General features: G+C 45.8%; 8 protein-coding genes and 3 non-coding genes across 11 annotated transcripts; 7 read left to right on the forward strand and 4 right to left on the reverse strand.

Moving 5' to 3' along the window:
* Positions 1-313: 313 nt before the first annotated feature.
* SNR52 lies at positions 314-420 on the forward strand. The gene has a single exon (XR_002432196.1). It is a non-coding gene; the product is annotated as a snR52 (small nucleolar RNA).
* Positions 421-440: 20 nt separating this feature from the next.
* YIP4 (Yip4p) lies at positions 441-1,172 on the forward strand (the record flags this gene model as incomplete). The annotated part of the gene is made up of 1 exon (XM_002553711.1): positions 441-1,172. One exon carries the CDS (start codon positions 441-443, stop codon positions 1,170-1,172), a length of 732 nt encoding a protein of 243 aa, XP_002553757.1.
* A 280-nt stretch (positions 1,173-1,452) lies between these two features.
* Positions 1,453-6,186, forward strand: KLTH0E06380g (KLTH0E06380p; the record flags this gene model as incomplete). The annotated part of the gene is made up of 1 exon (XM_002553712.1): positions 1,453-6,186. One exon carries the CDS (start codon positions 1,453-1,455, stop codon positions 6,184-6,186), a length of 4,734 nt encoding a protein of 1,577 aa, XP_002553758.1.
* A 413-nt stretch (positions 6,187-6,599) lies between these two features.
* SNR4 lies at positions 6,600-6,762 on the reverse strand. The gene has a single exon (XR_002432197.1). It is a non-coding gene; the product is annotated as a snR4 (small nucleolar RNA).
* Positions 6,763-6,974: 212 nt separating this feature from the next.
* Positions 6,975-14,996, forward strand: GCN1 (Gcn1p; the record flags this gene model as incomplete). The annotated part of the gene is made up of 1 exon (XM_002553713.1): positions 6,975-14,996. The coding sequence occupies one exon, from the start codon at positions 6,975-6,977 to the stop codon at positions 14,994-14,996; it is 8,022 nt and encodes a 2,673-aa protein (XP_002553759.1).
* Positions 14,997-15,672: 676 nt separating this feature from the next.
* HOS2 (histone deacetylase HOS2) lies at positions 15,673-17,022 on the reverse strand (the record flags this gene model as incomplete). Its single annotated transcript, XM_002553714.1, has 1 exon — positions 15,673-17,022. The coding sequence occupies one exon, from the start codon at positions 17,020-17,022 to the stop codon at positions 15,673-15,675; it is 1,350 nt and encodes a 449-aa protein (XP_002553760.1).
* A 713-nt stretch (positions 17,023-17,735) lies between these two features.
* Positions 17,736-19,304, forward strand: IME4 (mRNA (N6-adenosine)-methyltransferase; the record flags this gene model as incomplete). Its single annotated transcript, XM_002553715.1, has 1 exon — positions 17,736-19,304. The coding sequence occupies one exon, from the start codon at positions 17,736-17,738 to the stop codon at positions 19,302-19,304; it is 1,569 nt and encodes a 522-aa protein (XP_002553761.1).
* Positions 19,305-19,891: 587 nt separating this feature from the next.
* On the forward strand, positions 19,892-19,962 carry KLTH0E06490r. The gene has a single exon. It is a non-coding gene; the product is annotated as a tRNA-Gly (tRNA).
* A 294-nt stretch (positions 19,963-20,256) lies between these two features.
* On the forward strand, positions 20,257-20,640 carry COX13 (cytochrome c oxidase subunit VIa; the record flags this gene model as incomplete). Its single annotated transcript, XM_002553716.1, has 1 exon — positions 20,257-20,640. The coding sequence occupies one exon, from the start codon at positions 20,257-20,259 to the stop codon at positions 20,638-20,640; it is 384 nt and encodes a 127-aa protein (XP_002553762.1).
* Positions 20,641-21,054: 414 nt separating this feature from the next.
* CDC55 (protein phosphatase 2A regulatory subunit CDC55) lies at positions 21,055-22,437 on the reverse strand (the record flags this gene model as incomplete). The annotated part of the gene is made up of 1 exon (XM_002553717.1): positions 21,055-22,437. One exon carries the CDS (start codon positions 22,435-22,437, stop codon positions 21,055-21,057), a length of 1,383 nt encoding a protein of 460 aa, XP_002553763.1.
* A 430-nt stretch (positions 22,438-22,867) lies between these two features.
* Positions 22,868-23,227, reverse strand: RPS26A (40S ribosomal protein eS26; the record flags this gene model as incomplete). Its single annotated transcript, XM_002553718.1, has 1 exon — positions 22,868-23,227. One exon carries the CDS (start codon positions 23,225-23,227, stop codon positions 22,868-22,870), a length of 360 nt encoding a protein of 119 aa, XP_002553764.1.
* Between the last annotated feature and the right edge of the window lie 503 nt (positions 23,228-23,730).

The raw sequence follows: 23,730 nt of genomic DNA on the forward strand, positions 1-23,730 counted from the left end.
CTTGGACACGCCCGCATAGCCGATACCGCTTCTGCGAGGAACTGTCAGCGATATTTGTTCATCTGCATATCTCGCTTTTCAATCGCGCTACTATATGGGGCCAGCGGAATGGTCATGCAGCTTTCCGAGGCCAACCACCTGCTACACGTTGCAGCGTATGTGCCTCTAAGTCCCCTCCGTTTTAGTCGGTTTACGACCCTTCGTCGCCCAGTTGGGCGACTGTGTATCCAGCTCCAGAACTGTCGGTTCCTGTGCGCGACGCGCGTTCGAATCTTCTGGGGAGATGCTCTAATATCAGAAGGTATTTCTAAAGCACTCGTGATGAACGAACATGCGTGAACAATCTCTGAGCAGGCAATGCTTGCAGAGGATTAAAAAACTTGTTGCCTTCCTTCTGATGTGCAAAGAACAAACCTTTTTGCCAGTCGTGGTGCAATTGCATGTCGGATCTAGTCGAGCCTGATTTAATCGAGAACGACCGTTCTCAGTCGCCGTTCTGGCCTGAAAGCAATGCCTCCCCTAATCTCGACGGTTACAACATAGACCTTAACGCCAGGGCAGGCGAAAGCACTCGCGGGACGCTGGACGAGCCCGTGTTCCAGACACTGAAACGGGACGTGCTGCAGATTAACACACGGCTCAAACAAGTGGTCTACCCGCACTTCCCGCTCCCGGGGCGCAACGCCGATACTTCAGAAATTTCAGACCCCGCTGCTATCGTGGGCAACAATTGCACAGACCTCTGGGCGCCACTCGTATTTACGATCCTGTACGCAGTGGCCCTTTCCCGGACCTCTGACCGCTTTTCCGGGTCTTTCATTCTTTCCTGGGCGGCAATTATCGCCATGGCAATTCATTTGACCGTCACGCGTTCTGAATCGGTGTCCAACGGGCCTGTCCTGACCTACGTGTCCTCTGCAGGATACTGCCTGTTTCCTCAAGTTTTGAACGCGGTGCTGAGCGCCGTGCTTTTTCCACTCGCGACTGCTGCGATTCCTAACCACGCGTGGAAGGTCCGCGTCCTGGTCCTTTTGCGGCTTTTTTCATTCGTGACCTGCTCTTTTTGGGCATGCCGCTCGTCTTTCAAGGCCACAGCTGCCAGCGGGCGCACTGAACGTTTCCCTCTGCTGCTTCTCCAGCTGACCCTTGGTTGGGCATGCATGGTCACGTGAGAGACCATTCACTGCACTTGGACGTCGCCCCTCGAGTGCGTCGGCTTACATCGTTCCTAAGAACCTACTACCGACCCAATCGTACGCTACTGGCTCGAGGTCAGGGTGAGGATTCTGCCATTCAACGCTGCTAAGATATATATCCGTACACAGTGCTTAAAGTAGCTTAGTTACAAACGCGATCCTTAAAATATTGACTCGTATTTTACATTTGCAATCCTAAGCGCGAGCTGGACGGATTAGAGAAGTGATTTCTAACTTCTAGGAGTTTGAGACAAGCATGTCTCCTCTATTACCATCACCAGTCACAAGCCACACACTCAAGCTACCAGAACTTGATCCGCAGTCGCAAGTTTCTCTTTCGGAATGTGAGAAAAAAGCTCGTACTCTAAGTTGCAGAACCGGTTCTGCTGTGGTCTTAGCAAGATCAGCTATTTTCGTAAATGGCGGATTCACAATACCGCTAGACTTGGCGGAAGTGAACTCGATATCAATTCAGAAAGAACTAATACTGTATTTCAGTCGCGAAAGCAAGTCCCCGGACAGCTTTCAGAACCTGAGTGAATGGATTAGTACAGAAACGTTTTTCCTGGATTTGATTTCCAGGACCTGGGAACGAGTGATTACTGAAGAAGGCACATCACCCATAGTCGAAGGCTCAGAGAATAACAAAAGTGCGGTAATGAGGGAACGGGTTTTCCACTCCATATGCCACCATGACGGTCACCTTTACATATTTGGGGGTCTTGTGGTTTCTTCACAGTCTGACTATGAACTTATTGCATCTAACGAGCTGTGGTCCCTGGATCTCGAGACGAAGACGTGGTTGCGACTTAGCAGCGATCCATCGATCACTCGCCGCTTCAATCATAGCATGCACCTTGTGCCAGGCAATGACGAAAGCGAGGATACACGGATCTACATTGTGGGCGGCCTCAATAAATTTGATCGTCCCGTTCATGTTGTGGACTGTTTCAACTTAACACAGCAAAGGTGGGAGTTCGCTGATGATGAACCTGACCACGGCAACAGGCCAGAAATTATCACCAACATCAACGGACAAAACACTCATCTGGTAAAAAATTCAGGCTTTTCATTGCTCCTCAGAGACCAAATTTCTGATGAGCCTTCCATTGCGATGTATAACCCCAGCGACGACGGCTCTGGTGATATTGTGAACCCCTTTGTAGCACAGCCATTGGTTCCTGGCTCAAGAGGCCAAAGAATGATGTCTTTTCAAGGCTATAGCTCAAGTGAGAAACAAAGCTTTGAAGTGCCTTTTAACTTACAGCATGCTTCTGGTGACTACTTTGGATACAATATCATACTTTCAGGATTCCACCCAGATGTGCAACCGGAGAATTTCCGCTGCTTTACTTATAACATCCCAACTGGGAAATGGACCGAAATTAATACCATGAGCGATGACCCATCTGGCGCCACTCCTAGGCTCTGGCAACTCTTCGTGTGGCATTCACATCACAAAGTGGTGTTTCTAGGAACCAGAGGAAAAGGGAACCATCTACCAAGCGTGCAAAAGTTTGATACCTTGCTATGCATAGCCTTGCCCATGATCAATGTCTTCCACAAAGCGATGCACTACGCTCAGGGGACACGAGGCAAAAGTGCAGCAAGCTCTGAACAACTGACTCTAGGTCATGAAGGATTTGAAGGATACTCTCGTTATTCTGCGCCACCCCTAGAAATCACAACAATCGGGTCTGTTTTTCCTTCTCATGCTATGGCTCTAGGAAAAGACTCACTTGAATTTTATGGACAGCACTTATCAGATTTTGAGATTGTCACGGAAGATGGAGATTCTGTCAGGGTACCGATGTATTTGCTGAGGAAAAGGTGGGGCAGATATTTCGACGAGGTGCTAAGTCAGGGCTACGTGAAAGCTATCAAAGATTTCGAAAACCAGAACCGCCACAATGAGTTTGCGAAACTTTCCTACGATTCGTCTCATCATAACGTTTCAACGCCAACGACACAACATTTTGGCAGCACTGGGTCAAAGGACGCTCCAGGTACCTCTTTAAATGGGTCGTTCGATGCTGGAAATAGCAAGACTGAGCAAGTTCAGGTCAGCCAGCCGCTTTACCCTCTGGTATCGAGAAAATCTAGTCCCTTGTTCTTTGCTAACAAGTCCTCTCAGAACGATAAGGCTGAAAAAAATGATAACGGAACTGCTGATTCTAGAAATGCGCCTGCAATGCATCATTCAAAATCCGACAGCTCAGCGATATGTTCGGCAAATACGCTTTCTCAGTACTCAAAGGATGCCCAAGATACAGTTAAAGCTGATTCTCAAACTTCACAAAACTCTAACAAGACCACCAGCTCTTCCGGTGGCATGGTTTTTCGATTGCCCTTCCAGGAGGCCAGTAACACAACCTTCTCGACTTTGGTTCCGCATGCTAGCATGCTTGATTCAGGGCGCAGCGACGGCGGAGATAGGCATTTAGGGCAATATAATCGCAGAAGATCGTCGGCGTCCACGTCACTTCTATTCGATGTGGGCGGCCAAAATTCACGTAGAGCATCTCACCCTGCGGTTTTTAACAGTGATGAGAGATTTGCAATCCCAGGCATTCTTCAACAATCCCAAAGCCCGTTTTGCTCACGGAAGGCTTCTGTTACTTCACAGAACAGCTCAATATCATATGTTAGCTCCACCTCTGATAGAATGGGGAACCCTGCGTACCGTCACATGTCTCAAGACAGTGGGACAACAAACTCGACCTTCAATTCTGTGGGATCGCAGATACCGCCACCACAGCCGATGCCGATGGAACCTGTACCCATTCCGCCTCAGTCGCACCTCGAGATTTCGAATTGCCCACCTTCCGCAAAAAATAGCCCATTTTCATCGAGAAGGTCATCCTTGTACCACGAGCTGCTTCGTCCTGGACTGGCTTCATCCGTGTCGCAATCTATTATCGGAGTTCAGGGAAATTCTGGTCTAGAAAGTGGTCCCTTATATGAGCCAGATCCCCACTCCATACACAAGCGTTCTATGGATAGACAATTACTAGAAGACAATCTCATCGATGTTGAGCTTGAAGGAAACTTTGGAAATGTCTCTCAAAGATACACAGCCACTAGGTGCCCGAAAGCGTCTAGAGAGGATAGCTATGGAAACACATCAGTTCATGTCGAAGGGGGTCGCCCCTCGTACTTTTCGACCGCAGATAGCAATTGCAGTGTTACAGGCACTATAACGAACGAGTTAGAGCCTTTGCTTCTACCGAGGTCGCTTTACATGCCATGGCCTACATCAACTATAAGGTCTTTCACGGAATTTTTTTATACAGGCCAAGTCAACGGCAAGTGGCTTCTTTCACCTGTTGCCCTTAACTTGCTAGTAATGGCCAAACTTTATGAAATACCCCTTCTTTATGACCTCATGTCTGAGGTATTTTACTCTATTTTAGGGAGGAAAGGGGAAAGCTTACTGACAACAGCCGAAGCTATGAGACACGTTTTTGTCTCCAGTTTCTTAGCAAAACATGAAGGAAATGAAGAAACCGTCAAGCAACTGAAGGAAAATTTCGTATATCAGGAAATCCTTGACATCGAGGACTCTTTGCGTTCTATTGATAACGGTCATTTCAATACACATCTTTTAAGAGACTTGACAAGGCTGGGATCAACAAGTAGCTCTGAAAGTGGGGAAAAAATAACTTCCCGTGAAGGGAAGGATGGTACATCTCTAAATGTTCCGATTTTGTTTGCGGGTGGTCCCCGTGGCAGTCACAATTCTGTAGGTTCGGTCGGGCTCCCGCCCAATTTGGCTCTGTCTCCTTTCAAAGGAGCCCAGCCGAACATTTCTCAACCTCATAAGAAATCAAGTCTAAGCAAAGATGTTACCGCTGACCAACCCGAGAGAGTAAACCTTGAAGGTGTCAATGGCACAAAAACTGTCACCTTGGAGAGAACCGAAAAAACGAATCAAGAGAATAAAGCCGAGAAAATTGAACAGATGAAGCTCAGTAACATGTCTCAAAATGAATCAAGCGCCCTTTCAAACCAGGTTGCCGGAATTAAATCGCCAACTGGTGGCTGCGAGGGCGAGGCCGAGAAAGAGCCTGAATATAATATGAAGCAGGGCGAAAACAACAAGACTCTAGAAGACTCTACATCAAGCTCCGAGTCGGGAGACATAAGCGCAGGTTTCGGGCTGGCTTCAACTTCGAAAATAGAGAAAAAACTGCGAAGAAGGGACTCTGAAAAGTCAATTGACCCTCTATCAAAACTAAGCGACTCTCGAAACTCGTCTCTGAAAAACGTTATTCCCTACTTTAAGCAGGGCGAGAAGTACTTTAAAACAGACAATTCACCACGTAATGTGGATACGTTGACACTGGATAACATGGCTTCGCCTAATGCCCTTCCTCCGGTTGATTACGTTATTGAGTTAATTCATGAGACAGCATCATTAGTACACGATGTTCGCCTTATTGTTCGATGCATCAGCGTCATCAAACTCTCAAAAGCTTTGAAATCTTTGAAGCAGCAGCTCGATCATGAGTTTGCGAGTTTGAGCGAGGAGTTCCGAAGAGCCGAGACTCCCACTGATACAACACCGCGAAGCCCAGGACCCGGGCTTAAATCAGATGGTGCTCCAACGTTAACTCCCACTACCTCCGTGGACAAAATAACTAAGACCACCTCCAATATTAGTCTGGCTAAAAAAATTTCAAAGCCAGGCACCCCAGAGTCAAACGCCCGGAATCCTAACACGGAAGTTGCAAGTCGGTTTACCGTATCAGATCCGAACCTGGCGGACAAGAGCGACACCGCTTCAATAAATACGAAAAATTCCAAGGCTTCTTCGAAACAGGCCAGAATAAAGAAGGTTAACTCGCATCTAGCGGGGAGCGGTTTAACAGGAGCAGCTTTGTTCATGAGTGGTTCATTTGCTCCTACTCCTAGCAAACCGAAGAAGGAGTCGTCGAGCAACAATTTAAGCGCTATGGGGGGCATTCCTTTCTTCGGGAAAAGAAAATGAATGCACAGTGCATTTTTTAGGCAAACGAGCCTAAGAGAGCGGTGGTCACTAACAACATATTCCCGCTAGAGCCGCCAGTGATATACCGTTAAGGGCCTGATGGCCCTAAAATTCAAGTTCAAGCGATATATAGATTGCGAGGAGTATTTTTTTTCAAGTATTTACTGAAATATAACTGCTGGAACAGTATTTAGGAGTTGGTGAACAAGAGATTTAGATAGCAGAAGCAGACAATCCGCGGGCTCTAAGCAGCCCAAGACCAGAGAAGGCAGCTAGCTGCCCTTAACAACTACGGAACTCAAGGAAAATTTTTGTTTGTCTTCTACGAAACCAGAGTGGTAAACCAAGCCTTAACCAATATTTGAACCAGCATATACGAACCGGAAATACAACAATTAGCTACGAAATGCCGAAACAGCCTCAGTAGTCTATTAAGCGCCGCTACGAAGGTGGTGAAAGGGCCGCAGCGCATTCCTCATCGACCCACTCCAAAACACCTCTGCATAAATGCAGAAATCTTTGAAAGGGTAACTATTGGAATTTTTCTGAACTTTAAACCTATCCTCATCGACTGTTATAGTTGATAGGGCTCTAAATAAAATGAAGCGCGCAATTCATGAAGTCCTGATATTCTTTTCCTTATATACTTAATTTCTGGTTCGTGAAAAATTTTTTGTATGCAGTTATAAATCTTAGACGTCGAGAAGGACCCGTATATCAGACAACCTTAGCTATTCAAAGTCTTACCTGCTCTCAATAGCGCCAATTGCAGAAGAAGCATAAGGTTAATGAACTTGTTCAAAGATTCTCTGGAGGGAGTTGGCCCCATACTTGAGAAAAGTTGTCGAGAGTCTTCTTTAAATGCAAGAGTCCCTGTGCTTGAAGAAGTACACTTGATCCTCCAGGACCAGGGCCAGGAGCTCGGAGAACCAGTAATTCAAGAAATTGCAAATACCCTTTTGGAAAGCTATGTGTATATTAGGGACCAGAAGTCAGGGAGACTCATTACCTCAATTTTCGAGGACTTGTTCTTAAGGAGGCCAGCACTACTTGAGAGCTCGAACACTTTCATTTTCAATACGCTAAAAAAAAGCCTGGGCACCAAAGCTATTTCCGACTACCTGAATCTTTTGGACTGGACCAATGCATTTTTGAAGTTTGCAGCTTGCCACTCTGCAGACTTTACAGTCGATTCAGCGAAATTGTTACCAACGCTGTGCTTAGTTGTCTACTGCATTGAGATAGCATTAGATGGCCATGAAGATACCAAGCGCTCTAAATTGAGTCAGAATCAACACCGGAAAAGAATACGCCAAAGCATCTTGCAGTCGCTGAATAAGACGTTGGCGTTTTGTTTGAGACATGGCAAGGGCGTCTCTGTTGACACAATCGTCAATGGCACTTTACTCTCTACCGTTTCTAAGTTGCCTCCAGCTGGTTTAATAATTGTGATGGGATCACTAGTTAAAGCAGTGTTACAGCTTTTACCTTCACAGCCTGCTCACCACGCCGCATTAGAAGTCGATTTCGTTGTGCCTTTCTGTGAATACGTGGGGAAAGAAGCTTTACTGGGCAAAGAACCTCCTTCGCCCTTCTGTATTGAGACATTTTTTGCCCCTTTTGCTCAGGAGTATGTCACATCAGATCTATTTAAGACCTACATCCTACCAAGCCTGGAGAAATGTATCCTTAGGTCAGCGGAGGCTGGCCTGACTTTAGCCAATGAGCTTTACATTTGTATCGACTCTCAAAAAATCGATCTATGCTCCATTTTCACCGAGTCAAAGCTAATGAGTCAGTCATTCTCTTCATTGAAGAGCAGCAAAGATTCAGTGAGAAAAGCCGCCCTAGAATCCATGCTAACATTACTGCGTATGTTGCGCCCAGAAACCTGCAACCCCGAGAGTTTGCGTAAATTTGTAAACGAACTTTTCAAAAATCTCAAGTCAAATCTGAATACAGATTACAAAACAGTCGTCTCACGCTTGTTATTGGTGACACCACCCTTCTTTCCTGAGGCTGTTTCAGACATCGTAAAGGGGCTAACCCCGTATGTTAGCAAAGAGTCCAACGAGGCTGCATTGGAGCCCATGCTTAAAGCTTATTTTGCACATTACTCGAAAATGGGATCTTCTACAAAAGAAGGCTATGCCGTTATAAAAGCTGGTCTGAATGACAAAAAGCAGCAGGTCAGAAGGTTATGGGTTGTGTCATTGGTAGAGGTTATCGATGCAAGCTGGGAGGATGCTATACACGAGTTCCTGCCAATGATCTTGGATTTCATGAGAGACATTCTGATGTCTCCTTTTAAACATCCAGCGAGAAGCATCTTGAGTTGCTTTGTTTGTGTCGACCGCGCTCACGAAACAGAAAAGAATACCCTTTCAACCGAATTGCACTCTTTAATAGACGACATCCACCAAAAATCTCATTCCTTGGGAGACGCCTGGTTAGTGGCTACAACATCAGCCAATCTGGCTGCCGAAGATCGCAAAGCCGCACTGAGTTTGCTGTCCAGAGCTTATGAAAGACATCCACTAATGGTTGGCCTGGATGTGATTAAGTCACTAGAAGAAGAAACGCGGCAAGGTTTCGCTTCAGGAAAAAATGGCGTCTCGATCCGTTACTCAACTCCCGTTTTTAACGTACTAGCGTGCACCATAGATGATAAAGCTGCTCTCGAGGGAATTCTGGTAGACCTACTAGTGCTCGCCCAGCACCCAGGTTTCAAGCTCAAAAACGGATGGGCTGGGTTGGTCATGCAAGCTCAATTAGATCCCAACCACCTCGTTCTAAAATTTGCTGATAAGATTGTTGAGAAGTTTGAAACATACTTGGGTGGCGAACATATTGCCTTATCCCCACTCGAAAAAGCAACAGTAAAGTCACTGTCTTACGCTGCCTTTATCAACTCTTCAGCCACTGCGCCACTACTAGTGGGTATTTTCGAGCGAGACTTTGACAACAATAGACTGTCACATATCGACGACTCGCAAATCAAAATTTGGAGAGGCGCCGAGGGCCAGCTTGTTGTCAATGTGCTTGACAAAAAGGACAAAAAGTTAGAGGATAAAAACTCTAAAGACTATGAAACTCTAAAGTGGGAAGAGGACATAAGAAAGAAACAAGCAAAGAAAAACGCTCCTTCTCGAAAATTATCTAAGGAGGAGAAGGAGCTAGTGGATGCGCAGCTTTCTAAAGAATCCAGCGTTCGCAAGAACGTTAACAAGATTGTCTCTGAACTTAGAAGGAGCTGCTTACTGGTTCAAGAATTGGTTCATGGAGCCCGCCTTGTGGATAACGGCACTGATACATGGTTCTCGGTGGCCGTCTCCCGTCTTTTAAGTGCGTTGCGTCAAGAAGTTTTTACTGAGTTACTCCCAGGCGATGGCGTTGAGACATTCCTTGATCTGTCAAATGTCATCTCTGAAAGATTAGGAAACATCAGGTACTTTACTGCGGTTGCAACCCTCAGAAGTTATGGTGTTCATGCCATTCCAGAGAATTTGACTCAGGAGCCGTTATTAGATCTTATTTCAAGGGTGTTGTTTCGGATCAAATTTGCTGCTAACAAAAAACGGTTCGAGTCTCTAACTTTGACGTTTCTACTTCCCTTGCTTTCCAAGGTCCTAGAAGACGGTAAGAATGTCTCTCTAAAAAACGCGAGTAAGCCGCTTGTCAAGAGCGAATTCATTGAGGAAGACAAAGAGGAAGAACATCTTCTGCTTGCAATGGAAATCATTTCTAGTCATGCCGAGTCTTTTAGCGATCCCGCTATTCCAAGAGAGCATATATTAGAAGTGCTGTTGTCGCTACTTTCCGTACCATCAAAGGCAAGATCATCTAAAGAGTGCTTCCTAGCTTTGTGTCAAAACATTTCGATCTCACCAAACGCGGAGGACTTAGAGCTGATACTCGGTACCTTGATGTCTCCTAGTGAGTTTGTCCGGGCTACAATTCTTGAGGCTATCGACGACGAATTTGAACTCAGTCCTTACATGAAATTTTCACCGCAGATTTTCATTTTAATGCAAGATGCTAGCGAGTCAAACCGTGACACTGCCTCATTCATTTGGCAATTTAACAAGTTTGAAGTTAATGAAGAATTGATGATATCCCTTCTTAACTTTTTTGCTCAAACTGATAGCGGCTTGCGGCTATTTGTCGCTAGAGCATACGCAAACGCTTTGCGAATCCTCACTGCAAAATCTGAAGGCTTCTTTGAAAAATACCTCGGCGTGCTTATGGACTTCTACTCCTCGAAAGCTCGTGTACCGGATCCTATAGTTGATGAATATGGTCTAGTTGTGATGAGCTCAGAAGCTCAGAAAGACCACTGGGAGGAGAGAAGCACAGCAGCAATTGCGTTTAAAGAGTTTTCTACTTTTTATCCGGAGGACAGTGAATGCGCGGTCAAGTTTGTTGAGTTCTTGGTGAACAGCGGAGCGCTTGGAGACCGTGAACTATTGGTTAGGCAAGAGTTGAAGGAGGCAGGTATCGAAATAATAGCTCATCATGGCATCCGTAACGTCGAAAAACTAATACCCGTTTTTGAGAGAGAACTTGCTGAAAACAATGATGTGGCAACTAAAGAGAATGTCATTATTTTGTATGGTACCCTAGCCAGACATTTGCCAGCTGAAGATTCCCGTGTAGTGGTCATTTTGGAGCGTTTACTAAACACTCTTAATACTCCATCAGAGGCGGTTCAGCAGGCTGTTTCAGCTTGCATATCACCCCTGGTCAAATTGCTTGGTTCTCAGGTCGAAGGCTACATCGAAGATACAGTCCAAAAGCTATTGAACTCGAGGGAAACGATGACATCAAGGCGAGGAGCAGCATGGGGTCTAGCTGGTTTGGTTAAGGGCTTTGGCATCGGTGCCTTGTCCCAATTTGACATTATCCGCAACCTTGTTGACGCTTCCGAAGACAAAAAGGACCCTGTCAGGAGAGAGTCAGTGGCTTTTGCTTTCGAATGCCTCTCGAAGGTTTTGAATAAATTTTTCGAGCCTTATGTTATCGAAGTTCTTCCTAATATTTTGAAAAACCTTGGCGACTCAGTTCCAGAAGTGCGTGAAGCAACTGCCAATGCTACAAAGGCCATCATGGCGAACACGACCGGTTTTGGTGTTAAGAAACTCATTCCCGTGGCTGTTAACAATCTGGACGATATTTCATGGCGAACCAAGAGAGGCTCTGTCGAGTTACTGGGTAACATGGCTTACCTAGATCCAACTCAATTATCGGCTTCTTTGTCCAACATTGTCCCAGAAATTGTGGCGGTTTTGAACGATTCTCACAAAGAAGTTCGTAAGGCCGCAGATCAGTCTTTAAACCGCTTCGGCGAAGTTATCAGAAACCCAGAAATTCAAAAGTTGGTTCCGACTTTAATCAAGGCTATTAGTGACCCAACAAAGCACACAGAAGAAGCTTTAGACGCACTGATCCAGACGCAGTTTGTTCACTACATTGACGGCCCGTCACTTGCTCTTATTATCCATGTTATTCACCGAGGTATGCGTGAAAGATCTGCGAACACCAAGAGAAAATCGTGTAAGATCGTGGGAAATATGGCGATTTTGGTCGACTCCAACGATTTGGTCCCTTACCTACAGCAGCTGATAGATGAGGTTGAACTTGCTATGGTTGACCCAGTGCCTAACACAAGGGCAACTGCAGCACGCGCGTTAGGTGCTCTGGTTGAAAGACTGGGTGAAGAGCAGTTCCCACATTTGATTCCTCGTCTGATGTCGACCCTAAGCGACGAATCGCGGGCTGGGGACCGTTTGGGCTCTGCCCAGGCGCTTGCAGAGGTCATCAGTGGATTGGGATTGTCCAAGCTTGATGAGCTCTTGCCAAACATTATGGCTGGGGTCACAAACTACAAGACTTATGTCAGAGAAGGATTCATGCCTTTACTCCTCTTCCTACCAGTTTGTTTTGGAGCTCAGTTTGCTCCTTATATCAGTCAGATTATCCAGCCTATTTTGGCTGGCCTAGCTGATGTAGATGAGAGCATTTCAGATACCTCATTAAAGGCAGGTAAGCTCATTGTCAAGAACTACGCCACTAAAGCTATCGATTTGTTGCTTCCTGAGCTCGAGAAAGGAATGTTTGATGAGAATGAGAGAATCAGACTTTCGTCGGTTCAGTTGACTAGTGACCTATTGTTCCAGGTTACCGGGATTTCTTCAAAGAACGAGTTCACCGATGAAGAGGGTGACTTCAATCACGAAGTTACCAAGCAGCTTGTCGAAGTTTTGGGCCAGGATCGCCGCGATAGAGTTCTGTCTGCCCTATTTGTTTGCAGATCTGATTCTTCTGGTGTTGTCCGCGCTACTACTGTTGATGTTTGGAAGGCGATTGTTCCTAACACATCACGCACGGTTAAAGAGATCCTTCCTACTTTGACAAACATAATTGTGGTTCATTTGGCCTCTCCATCGGCAACTTTACGGCACATTGCAGCACAGACTCTTGGAGATCTTGTAAGACGGGTTGGTGGAAACGCTCTATCTCAATTGCTACCAACGCTCGAAAACTCCCTCATCGAATCCAATGGCTCGGACTCAAAGCAGGGAGTATGTATCGCCTTGTGCGAGCTCACTCAATCATCTTCTCCAGAAAATCTGGTTGAATACCAGGCGGAGATTGTTAACATAATTCGCAGCACTTTAGTTGATGACGATGTTGTCGTTAGAGAAGCTGCAGCTCTTTCTTTCGACGCTTTCCAAGAGGTATTTGGTAAAGTGGCTATTGACGAGGTTCTACCTCATCTGCTAAACATGCTCACGTCTTCAGAGGACTCTGAATACGCGCTCTTGGCTCTGCAAGAAATTATGTCCACCAAGTCTGAGGTTATTTTCCCAGTGTTGATACCTACCTTATTGCAACCTCCTATTGACGCGTTCAGGGCAAGGGCTCTTGGATCTTTGGCCCAAGTTGCTGGTTCTGCTCTGTATAAGCGGTTGTCACTAATCATCAATGCTCTCGTCAATACGCTGGAGCGAAATGATGTAGATGATCCAACGAATATTGTATTAGAGGACGCACTAGATAAAGTGTTGAGTTCTGTGACCGATGATGAGGGCATGCACCCACTCTTACAGCAGATTCTAAGTTTGATGAAGGACGAAAACAAGAAGAAGCGTGTCATTGTTTTGCAACGTCTTGCGAACTTCTTCAAAAACACTGTCTTAGATATGAATATCTACATCCCAGAGATCATATCACAGTCTGTAGTGTTATTTGATGACGAAAATCCTCATGTCCTGCAAAGCGTCTTTGATGAACTCACTGTTCTGGTCAAGAAACAAGACAAGCTAATGCTTGAGAAGTTAGTTAAGCCTGCTAAACAGGCTTTGCAGTTGGTTGGTAGAGGTGACGAAGAGCTCGAGGTTTTCAAGCTCCCCAAGGGCCCTAGCTGCATTTTACCTATTTTCCTACATGGGCTCATGTATGGGTCAAATGAAGATCGGGAACTCTCGGCCATGGCCATCGCCGATGTTGTTAAGAGAACGCCAGCCACTAATTTGAAGGCATTTGTTACTGTGATTACGGGGCCTTTGATTCGTGTGGTTGGTGAAAGATTCCCCAGTGACGTTAAAGCTGCGATTTTGTACGCATTAAACGTCCTATTCGCCAAGATTCCACAATTCCTAAGACCTTTCATTCCTCAACTGCAACGCACGTTTGTGAAGTCATTGTCTGACTCTTCTAATGAGACCTTGCGCCTGCGTGCTGCAAAGGCTCTCGGTTCACTCATTGAATATCAGCCCAGAGTTGACCCACTGGTAGTTGAGCTGGTCGCTGGTGCCAGACAAGCTACTGACAGCGGGGTAAAAACAGCTATGTTGAAGGCCTTGCTCGAAGTTGTGTCGAAAGCAGGTTCAAAGCTCAATGAAAACTCAAAAAGTAGCATTATTAACTTGGTCGAGGAGGAAATTCTTGTTGTTGACAACAAATTGGCGACTGCCTATGCAAAGCTTATTGGCTCATTGTCTGAAATTATGACCAAAGAAGAAGCAGCCAATATTTTGAACGAGAAGGTTCTCCAGGTCGACCTATCTAGTGAGTCAGGTCGCTTTGCTATTCTCACGCTGAATTCATTCTTGAGGGACGCTCCGGCACACATTTTGCAGTCCGAGGTGGTATCAGAGCTTGTGAACTACTTGATTGTAGCAGCTAACTCTAATAGCCCTTACATTTCAGACAATGCTCTCACAGCAATTGGTAAACTGCTGTTGTTGGAAAATGAGAAAAAGTCGCCATTTTCTAAAAGAGAATCCGAAACCTTTTTTGCTCTTGGGGAACAGAATATTAGAGCTTTAGTCGAAGTTCTCGCGAAAGACATGTTGGTCCCTGCAAGCAACTCTCTTGATTCCAGAAGACTATCGCTAGTAGTTGTCAGGACTTTGGCAAGATTCAAGTTTGACGAGTGCGTCAAACCTTATTATGACCAATTAGGTCCATCTGTTTTTTCTTGTTTACGCGACACGATCATTCCTGTCAAGTTGGCCGCGGAGAAAGCGTACTTAGCCATTTTCAGACTAGTCGAGGAGGAGGACATGTGCTCATTTGAAAGCTGGTTCAAAGGCCTCACGGGCCCTTCTGTGAAAAGCAGCGCTGGATCTGAGATACAGCTCAGATCTATTGGCGATTACACTAAGCGTGTTGGTAAAAGATTGGCTTCTGTTGAGAGAGAGAGAATCGCAGCTGGCGGTGACCCGGAGACTGTTTTCTCTGATAGATATGAGGATGAAAGCGAAATTTGGGCTGTCGGCGGCGTTGAGCTGGTGAAAGACGTTTGATCGAACTTTAGTAATGTACATAGAGAGCTTGACTTGACTATAGATTGTAATTCGTTTCAATGTATACTAAAAACTTCCACATTAACCGTTCAATAAGTGGCCACCTCTGCCACCTTAAAGCGCATCTTTGAGTATTAGGAGGGCAGGTCAGGAGCCAATTATGCAGCCAGGGCAACATAGGTTTCCTGAACAAGAGCGTTAATAAATTTATCACCAATACACAAGACAAAATTCTCGCTATAAGCTTTAGCGTATCAACCACATCCATAACCCCACGACGAAAATACCGTTGTTATAAAGAGGGCGATTGACAATACTTGAGCTTCCTAAAGGCTGGTTTGTCCGTAGGTCGTCGCGACTGCTATTGTATTGTTCTTTTTTTCGGATGATACAGTGAGTATTTAACTAACGTGAGATCTTTTCGAAACCTTTAAGAGAACCTACTGTGCTGAATATTTGGGATTAGAAGTCCGGGAACTCTTCGAGAACTTAAGTGAGCCTTTGAATACTGCGAAGATTGGTTGACAGCCTCGCAATGGTCTTTGCGAGGTCAACTTAACAGGGACTCGTTAGTATTAACACTCAATGGGTTTCAAGGACATGAAATAATCCAAACACCCTGTAATGTTACAATTATTATAATTCTATATGCCTTTGAATCGGAGTAGAGGGAAACTTAATAGAGTTCGCCTATTCTCATGCTATCTTTTTCCATTTGTTCTAGTCGCAATCTGTCAGTTTCTTCGTTGAGCTCTTTGATGGCGTCTTCCTCTTCTTGTGTCAAAGCACTTAAGTCCTGACTAGGAATAACTTCTTGATCCATTCGCACACTAGGAGCTCCTTGTAGAAACCTGATGTTTTCCAGACATCGTATCCTGACATTCTCCAGAAACTTTTTGGAGTTTTTATTTTCATAAAGATCGTCTAGTGTCGGATGCAGAGTGTAGTCCGGGCCAAACCAGTCACGGAAGGGGATATCCTCGGGGATTTCCTGTGGAACACTCACGCCATTGAGAAGCGCCGTTTCGTAAGTCCACAACCGTGAAACGTTCCTTGGGGTGTATCCACCGCCGCCTAATACTAACATTGGGATCCCGAAAGACTTGACAAATCTAACGCACTCTCCGTGCGCCTTGACGTTTAGGTTGAAACAACCTAGTCGATCATGGCCTAGAGAATCTGCACCGCATTGCTGAATAATAACTGTAGGTTTGAAAGAGGTTATCAATGGATCTATAATGCTTTTGAACAAGTTAATGTATGAATCGTCGTCAATACCATCTTCTAGAGGGACGTTTAGGGCGAAATGCTTTCCTCGCGAACAACCTGTTTCATCGAGGTTTCCAGTTCCAGGAAAAAACTCGCCGTTGTACTTATGAAACGAAACCGTGAAGACCCGATCCGTGGTGTAGAATGCCTCTTGGACGCCGTCTCCATGGTGGAGATCAATATCAATGTACAGGACCCGGGGGTGGTAGCGTAAAAGGTTCAAAACGCTCAGGACGATATCATTCACATAGCAGAAGCCAGAGGGACTGCTCTTCTTCGCATGGTGTAGCCCGCCTGACCAGTTGATAGCTATTTCAGATTGGCCGTTGATGAGCTTGCGCGTCGCGTCAAGAGAAGCACCCGCGTAGAGCGTAGAATACTGATAAAGACCCTGGAATATCGGGCAATCATCTCCTATATTAAACTTTTCTAGTGTCCCGCGCGGTAGCTTTGAAAGGTTATCAGGGGACACCTTTGCTAGAAATTCCACGTAATCATCGGCGTGAAACTCACAAAGCTCTTCGCGCGTGGCAGGTCGCGTTTCGTAAAGATCCATAATTTTATGGAGGCCATAGGAAGAAACTAAGTGGTCTGTCAGCATAAGTCTGAACGGTTTCATAGGGTGCCGTACTCCATAATGAAATTGCGAAACGTCACTATTGAAATGGTAGGAAACATTTGGCTCATACGGCGCACCGAATTCGAATCGAGGTTTCAGGCTCTCAGTTTTTGCATCAAACTGCAGCGTATCAGACATAAGCCCCCAGTGGAACGGCAATACTTTCCCTGCTTGCTTAATATTTATGATACACTAGAATTTTAGGCAGCGTGAAGTTCCAATTTCAATGTCTATAACTAATTGAGCGATCATTAACTTACACGTGACTCGAGTTCAACTCGGCCATGATGCAAGGAAACTTCTCCTAGCGCTGCTGTTGCCTCCATCTTGCAATGAGCGATCTCATCCTGTGTTGCTCTTAGCTTATCTTATTTAACTTCGAGTTGTGTGGCTAGCACCAGTGAGATTCTATTGATAGATTCCGGTCTCAACCTTTTAAAGCCGGCTATGAATTACCCGCTGTGGAGCGCTGTTTCAAATGAGGCTGCCTTACCCTTTCGGATCAAGACAATAGAATTAGGTTCTTAGATGTTGTGAACGATCGCTGTTTATACTATGTTTCTCTACATCTGTACGTTGACAGGTGATCTTGATATATCACCTTTATTCCGAATACCGAAAGCGACATGTAGCCGATAGCCCCATTTTGACTAAAGTGTGCGCTACACATCTCCCAATGTGTGTGATATGTACCTTGGCAGGGCGTTATAGTAAAATCCTCAACATTCTCAATGATCTTAGTGCTTGAAAGCGAACCCTTTTAAAGAACAATTTATATTGAAAGGGTACTCACTCAAGGTTCCCGAGCCAAAGTTCAACAGAAGAGATTAATAACTCTGTTGCGCATCAACATGAACATGCAATTGATAACTTATTTGATTGAAAACCACGCGGCTCTGTTAAACCCTCCAATCTCTGGGGACCTGGCCAACATCTACATTTTGTTCGCCTCAACCTCAAAGCATGAATCAGCTGGGATGAAGCAGCAAGAGGCAAAGTTGGCCGCATTCTGGAAAGAGCTAAAAGATATCGCAGACCTATGCCCAGGTTGCTTCATTTTTGCCTCAACAGGCTATGGTTCCGCGGCGCTAAGCAGCCGCGATGTCACCGTAGAGTACATTGACATTCAGGCCCTGAGAATGATCCGCGACAGCATGATTTCGACGCCTGCAGAGGTTGCACGGCCCGTGCGCCCTCTTGGCCGTGAGAGCAGCGAAGAGTTGGCGCTTTCAGACCGCTTGTTGTCAGTGCTGGACTCAGATGCAGCCGCCACCCCTAACAAGAGGGTCTTAGCAAAGCTTGAACACTTTCTGTCCGTGAAACCTGCCTCGTACCGCCTGGGCCACGAGCGTGCGCAGAAGTTCACTCCTCACTCAAAATTTATACCGATTTGCGGTAATCGCAGTCACACCAATGCGCTCGCAAGCATTGCGTCAATTGCAGGCAATCGAGTGCTGTCGCTGGACTGGAATCAGCTAGCAGGCGCAGATCAGAGCACCCCTGGTTTGAGCAGGTGCGTGCAATCGAAAATCCACCATATTCCCAACTTAAAACCGCAGACAGACAAGACTCTGGGCGACTGCTCCTACCTTGATACCTGCCACAAGCTCAGTACATGTAGGTACATGCACTACCTACAGTACGTCCCCGAGTCGTTAGTTCAATCTGTCGCGGCGCGCAGCAGGGAACTGAACGACGCAGAGAGTGACTCCAAAAGCATATGCCTCTACACCCGCAACCTCTGTTGCTCTGTTGCTTCAAAATCTGTGCTCCCAGCTCAATGGATACAGTGTGATGTTCGCAAGTTTGACTTTAGCGTGCTTGGTCAATTCTCCGTGGTGGTTGCTGACCCCGCCTGGAATATCCGCATGAATCTGCCCTATGGAACATGTAACGACTCGGAGCTAACTGACCTACCTCTGGAGTTGCTGCAACGTGAGGGCGTCCTCTTTCTTTGGGTCACTGGGCGTGCCATTGAGGTCGGGAAAGAGTCACTGCGAAAGTGGGGATATGAAGTGTGCAACCAAATTTCCTGGGTCAAGACTAACCAGCTCGGACGTACTATTGTTACAGGACGTACCGGGCACTGGCTAAATCATTCAAAAGAGCAGCTCCTGGTGGGCCTGAAGGGACAACCGGAGTGGCTTAATCGACAATGTGATGTCGACCTGATTGTTTCAGGTAGCCGTGAGACCAGTCGCAAACCAGACGAACTTTACGAGATGATTGAGAGGATGGTTGGCCCGCATGCCCGCAAGCTCGAGATCTTTGGTCGTGATCACAACACCAGGCCTGGTTGGTTTACCATTGGAAATCAGCTGACCGGTGACAGTCTCTGCGAGCCTGACGTTCAACGAAAATACCGCCAATTTCTGCACACACAGAGGACCAGTTATGGTTGTAGCTCTGTTGCTGCTTGATGTTGGTGATACTGAAATTCAGCACAGCTTCTCAGCACAGCTTCTCTCTATAGGCTTCACCACTAGCTCCCAGCTTTAAAAGCATTTGCAGATGGAGTAGACATATAACATTTCAAGTCTCTTGCTATGCTCAAAATCTAGCGTCCACTTGCGTGGCCTCTATCCTTAAGTATGATTCCTAAAGTTCGCGATGTATCAGGTTTAATAAGTGATGAACCTCATGTCAAAAAATACATCAAAACAAAAAAGGGAAATGCGGCATGTAGCGATCAAAAGAAAACCCACAGTGTCATACGGGGGCAACTGTAGCTGTACATGCCCATTGGTTACCTTACTGCAGCAACCTGCCGACATTTGTTTCAGATGCCATGTATTTGTTGCCTGCAGGTAGTTAGGTTGCTATATCACAGCGCAAGAATTCCATGACGCCACCATTGCCCCCTCCCCAATGGATGGTTGTGAAACATCGTCAGGCTCTCAATTCTTTGTTGGCTATTCGGACCTTACTCATCGAATTCTGCGAGACATATGTTCATTGACTTCCCATGTTATATTTTACATTAAATACATCCTTCCGCTATTAAGAAGCGCAAGTGGTTTAGTGGTAAAATCCATCGTTGCCATCGATGGGCCCCCGGTTCGATTCCGGGCTTGCGCATTTTTTTATTCATATTAAGGCCCCGCCAACAAGTTCAAAGCTGTCACGGAACATAGAGGTATGTTGAGGGTGCTTTAATGTCTGCTAAATCAGCTAACTAGCATTCGTCTTGTGTTCGCTTTCTATGAATGGGCAGTTCGAGGGTTTGGGCCAATCAAAGTCCTAGAGTATTTACTTACGTGTATCATGATGACTGATACTTCACCAGAAAATTTTCGAAAATAAAGCCACTCTATATCGGTATCCCGGATACTTGCTGGACCTAGCCTTCAGTAACCAACTCAAACGAATATCATGCTAAGACAAGCAATCAGAAGGGCTTCTAGTTTGCCCCCACACGCACTAAAGCCAGCTTATGGCCCTGGTGACGCCGCCGCTGCCAAGGCTTTCAAGGAAATGGCCCAGAACACAAAACATCACGCTAAGGAAACCTCGGGTTTGTGGTTGAAGATCTCCTTCTTCGTAGCGGCTCCTGCAATTGCCCTGGCCGCCGTTAACACCTACTTTGTTGAAGCTGAGCACGCCGAGCACCGCAAGCACTTGAAACACGTACCCGACTCTGAGTGGCCCGCTCAGTACGATTACCAGAACATCAGAAGCAAGCCTTTCTTCTGGGGGGACGGCGACAAGACCTTGTTCTGGAACCCAATTGTCAACAGACACGTCCAGCAAGAGTAAGTGGTCATTGACCCGATAACACCGCTCGTCGAGACTGTGAAGTCGCTAAGGGAAATATGCATACGAAGGTCTTTTATTTAATACATTCCACGCCAAAATAACTCGGCTTTGCAATTCGGAGTACGGAAAGCTCAGCGCTTGCAGAATATGCCCTTAATTATGCTGCCAAGGGTTTCTTTCTACTTTCATATGTAAACCGTTTACATCACACAATCCTCATTCTATTTACTTCAACGCCCGCACGCCGCCATCTTTTAAATAGCTAAAACCGGGTTTAAGGCCTATGCTTCTATTGTTTGTTTATGAGTATTATATTAAATTGGGAAATTATACAGACTCTCACGTAAAATGGTAGTAATCTAACCTAAGATGAAAAAGGCTCAGGGCATTCTGAACTTCCATCTTTTCCTTCCACTATAATGCTGAAAAAATAAATAGATTATTTGTCGCCGCGATAGCCACACTGTTTTCCCTTGGATGCCATGAGAAATGTAGAATAGACTTCTTGAAGTCTATGTCGTCCCCCCATTCCTTGTTGCGAGCACTTTGTTGCTCCAACGAGCCCAGTTTCTTGGACTTGAATGCTGTCTTGTCGGCCTGTAGCACAATTTCGTCCATTGGTGGCGAAGTGCTGGTCTTGCCCTTTACTACATCTGGGTAGATCATGAACGTATTATTGTAAGACCCTGTCATTAAACTGGAGCTATCCCCACTGAAGCTCACTTCGAACTTATCGAAGATTGCGTCATTCTCGTAAGTATCGCTTAATCTATCCTTCAGCTGATCTTGGATGTTGATGGTTTTTACTGGCTTGTTGCCCATGTTGATGTCCCAAATCTTAACAGTCAAGTAATCTCTCGAGGCGATGTATCGCCCATCCGGGCTGAATTTAACGTCGGATATAGAAGAAGTAATTTCGGTGAAAAAATTGTGATTTATAGGGTCCATGTATTCCTCAAACGTCTTAGCACGGTAATCACAGAGCGCATTCTGTCGCATATCCGCCAGCTTGATTGTGCCTTTTGAAGATGAGTACATGAACAAGTTGCAATGTTGAGGGTGGAACTCAGCACTAGTTATAACTTCTGTCAGTTCCTCCATGTTTGCAGGTTTGATATCTACAATGTTGAACGATTGATCCGGTATATCCAGGTTCCACAGGTTTATTCTAAGATCATCTGCACTGATAAATGTTTCTTGGTCCGAATTTATCGATATCGAGTTGATATGATATGTGTGTGCATTGCTGTATATCTTTTTAGGAGCCGCAGCAATGATTTTGTCATGTTGGGATAGTTTAGGAAGTTTCAGTGTGGACAAAGATAATACTGCTTTAGCGGCGCCGTTGCCGTTCGAACTGTTGATACTACCGTTACCGCTGCCGGTCGACCCGCGTGCAAATGAGTTCTCGCTCAAGTTGTTCTCACTTACCAGCTTGATGTTCTTTTCGTAGACTTTCCACAGCTTGATTGTTTTGTCATTTGTGCTTAAAAGGAAATGCGACTGGTTTGTGGGGCGACACCACTTGATCTGATTGATCTTCTCCTCTATTTCTAGCGATTTCAAGTAATCGAATTCGGCGTCATGCGACTGGAATTCTGTGAGGAACTTGTACTCACAGTGTTTGCTGTTGTTGCGCTCAAACAATACTACACGGCCCCCGCGATCTCCAGTGGCCAAAAAGTCACCGGTGTGATCGAACTCCACCGCAGTGATGATGTCGGCCTCCGTCACAACAATGTCGGCTTTGTCGCCAAAGCACTGGCTGAACTTGAAATCAAAGCTGTTTTTAGACATTGTTCACCCAATCTTGACGGTCGCAAATCAAAATAAATCAGGCTCAAGAAACGCCAGATAATTGCTAAAACAAACGTTGAGTGCCCCTTTCTGCTTCGCAAATATGTTCAATTATCTTTCGATATTGGTCGTACCGTCAAACCTACGTGTTTTAGCCTTTTTTGTCCACTTACAACGCTGTGATAGTCGAGAATAAGGTCAATTAAGGGGTTCCTCACTTTGTTAAAATTTTTTTAGCTCAACAGTGTTAGAAGTTTTATGATTCGAGTACGTAAGTACTCGATACCTAAAACACGAGAAACAATGGCCACGGCGCGCTCGGGCGTGGGCCACTAGCCGTGCGAGCTCTGAGCAGGTTAAGATATAATGGTAACTTGTGCTATGTAAAAATATTTGACAATTTTGAAGATAGAATACTTGAACACGCGATTTACACAGCCTTCTTGGCAGCGTCAGCTGGAGAGACTCTGTTCTCTCTGTTGAATCTTTGCCTTTGAGGAGGAGTTCTGACTCTTCTGTCAACTCTAGATCTCACTCTGACGATTCTGGCGTGGATAGCACAGGAAACACAGTAGTGCAATTTGTTGTAGATCTTTGGCAAGGCGTACTCAGGGTAGACAGAGGCCTCGGACAAATCTCTGATGGCAGCGGCCTCGACAATGTTTCTGATAGTCATTCTCTTGATGGCCTTGTCCTTAGGAACGCACTTAGAGCAGTTGACACATCTAACTGGCTTGACGTGACCTCTACCCTTCTTGTTTCTACCGTTGGAAGCTCTCTTCTTTGGCATTCTGAGACGATGTTAGTATATGCAGGGTAGGCAGAAGATGCTTGCTGTGAAGATTCTGGAGTAACCACGCGTGCTTGAGTTGTTATTTGGCGCTGCCCGGCCCGATCGTTTTTAATCGATGTAGATTGCTTCAAGCTCAACCACCGGCTTGATATAAGCTACAGCTTTCTTAAGCTTCAACCCCGTTCCTCATTCCAGTTTACTTGGGGCGCGCGAGTGCTAAACTTCAGCTTCACACAGTCTTCATTCATTTGGTAGCCCGCTAATATCACATACTTGCTATAGTTTATTCCTGGTCTCTGTAAAGGATCCTTCTACACAAAATAAAATTCCTTAATATCATCAAGTTATGGGGTAGTCTGGAAAACTTTTGATGCTACAGCTCCGTCGCGTGGGGAGCTCCCCACTGGAGGCCCGCAGTGGGCCTAGCGAGGGGAGCACCTCCCTGGAGGGGCTCGGCCCATGCTAGGCGGGACAGCGCGGTCTGCTAGGCAGAGTGCCCA

The sequence above is a fragment of the Lachancea thermotolerans genome (genome assembly GCF_000142805.1).
Source record: "Lachancea thermotolerans CBS 6340 chromosome E complete sequence".
Classification (NCBI taxonomy): Eukaryota; Fungi; Ascomycota; class Saccharomycetes; order Saccharomycetales; family Saccharomycetaceae; genus Lachancea; species Lachancea thermotolerans.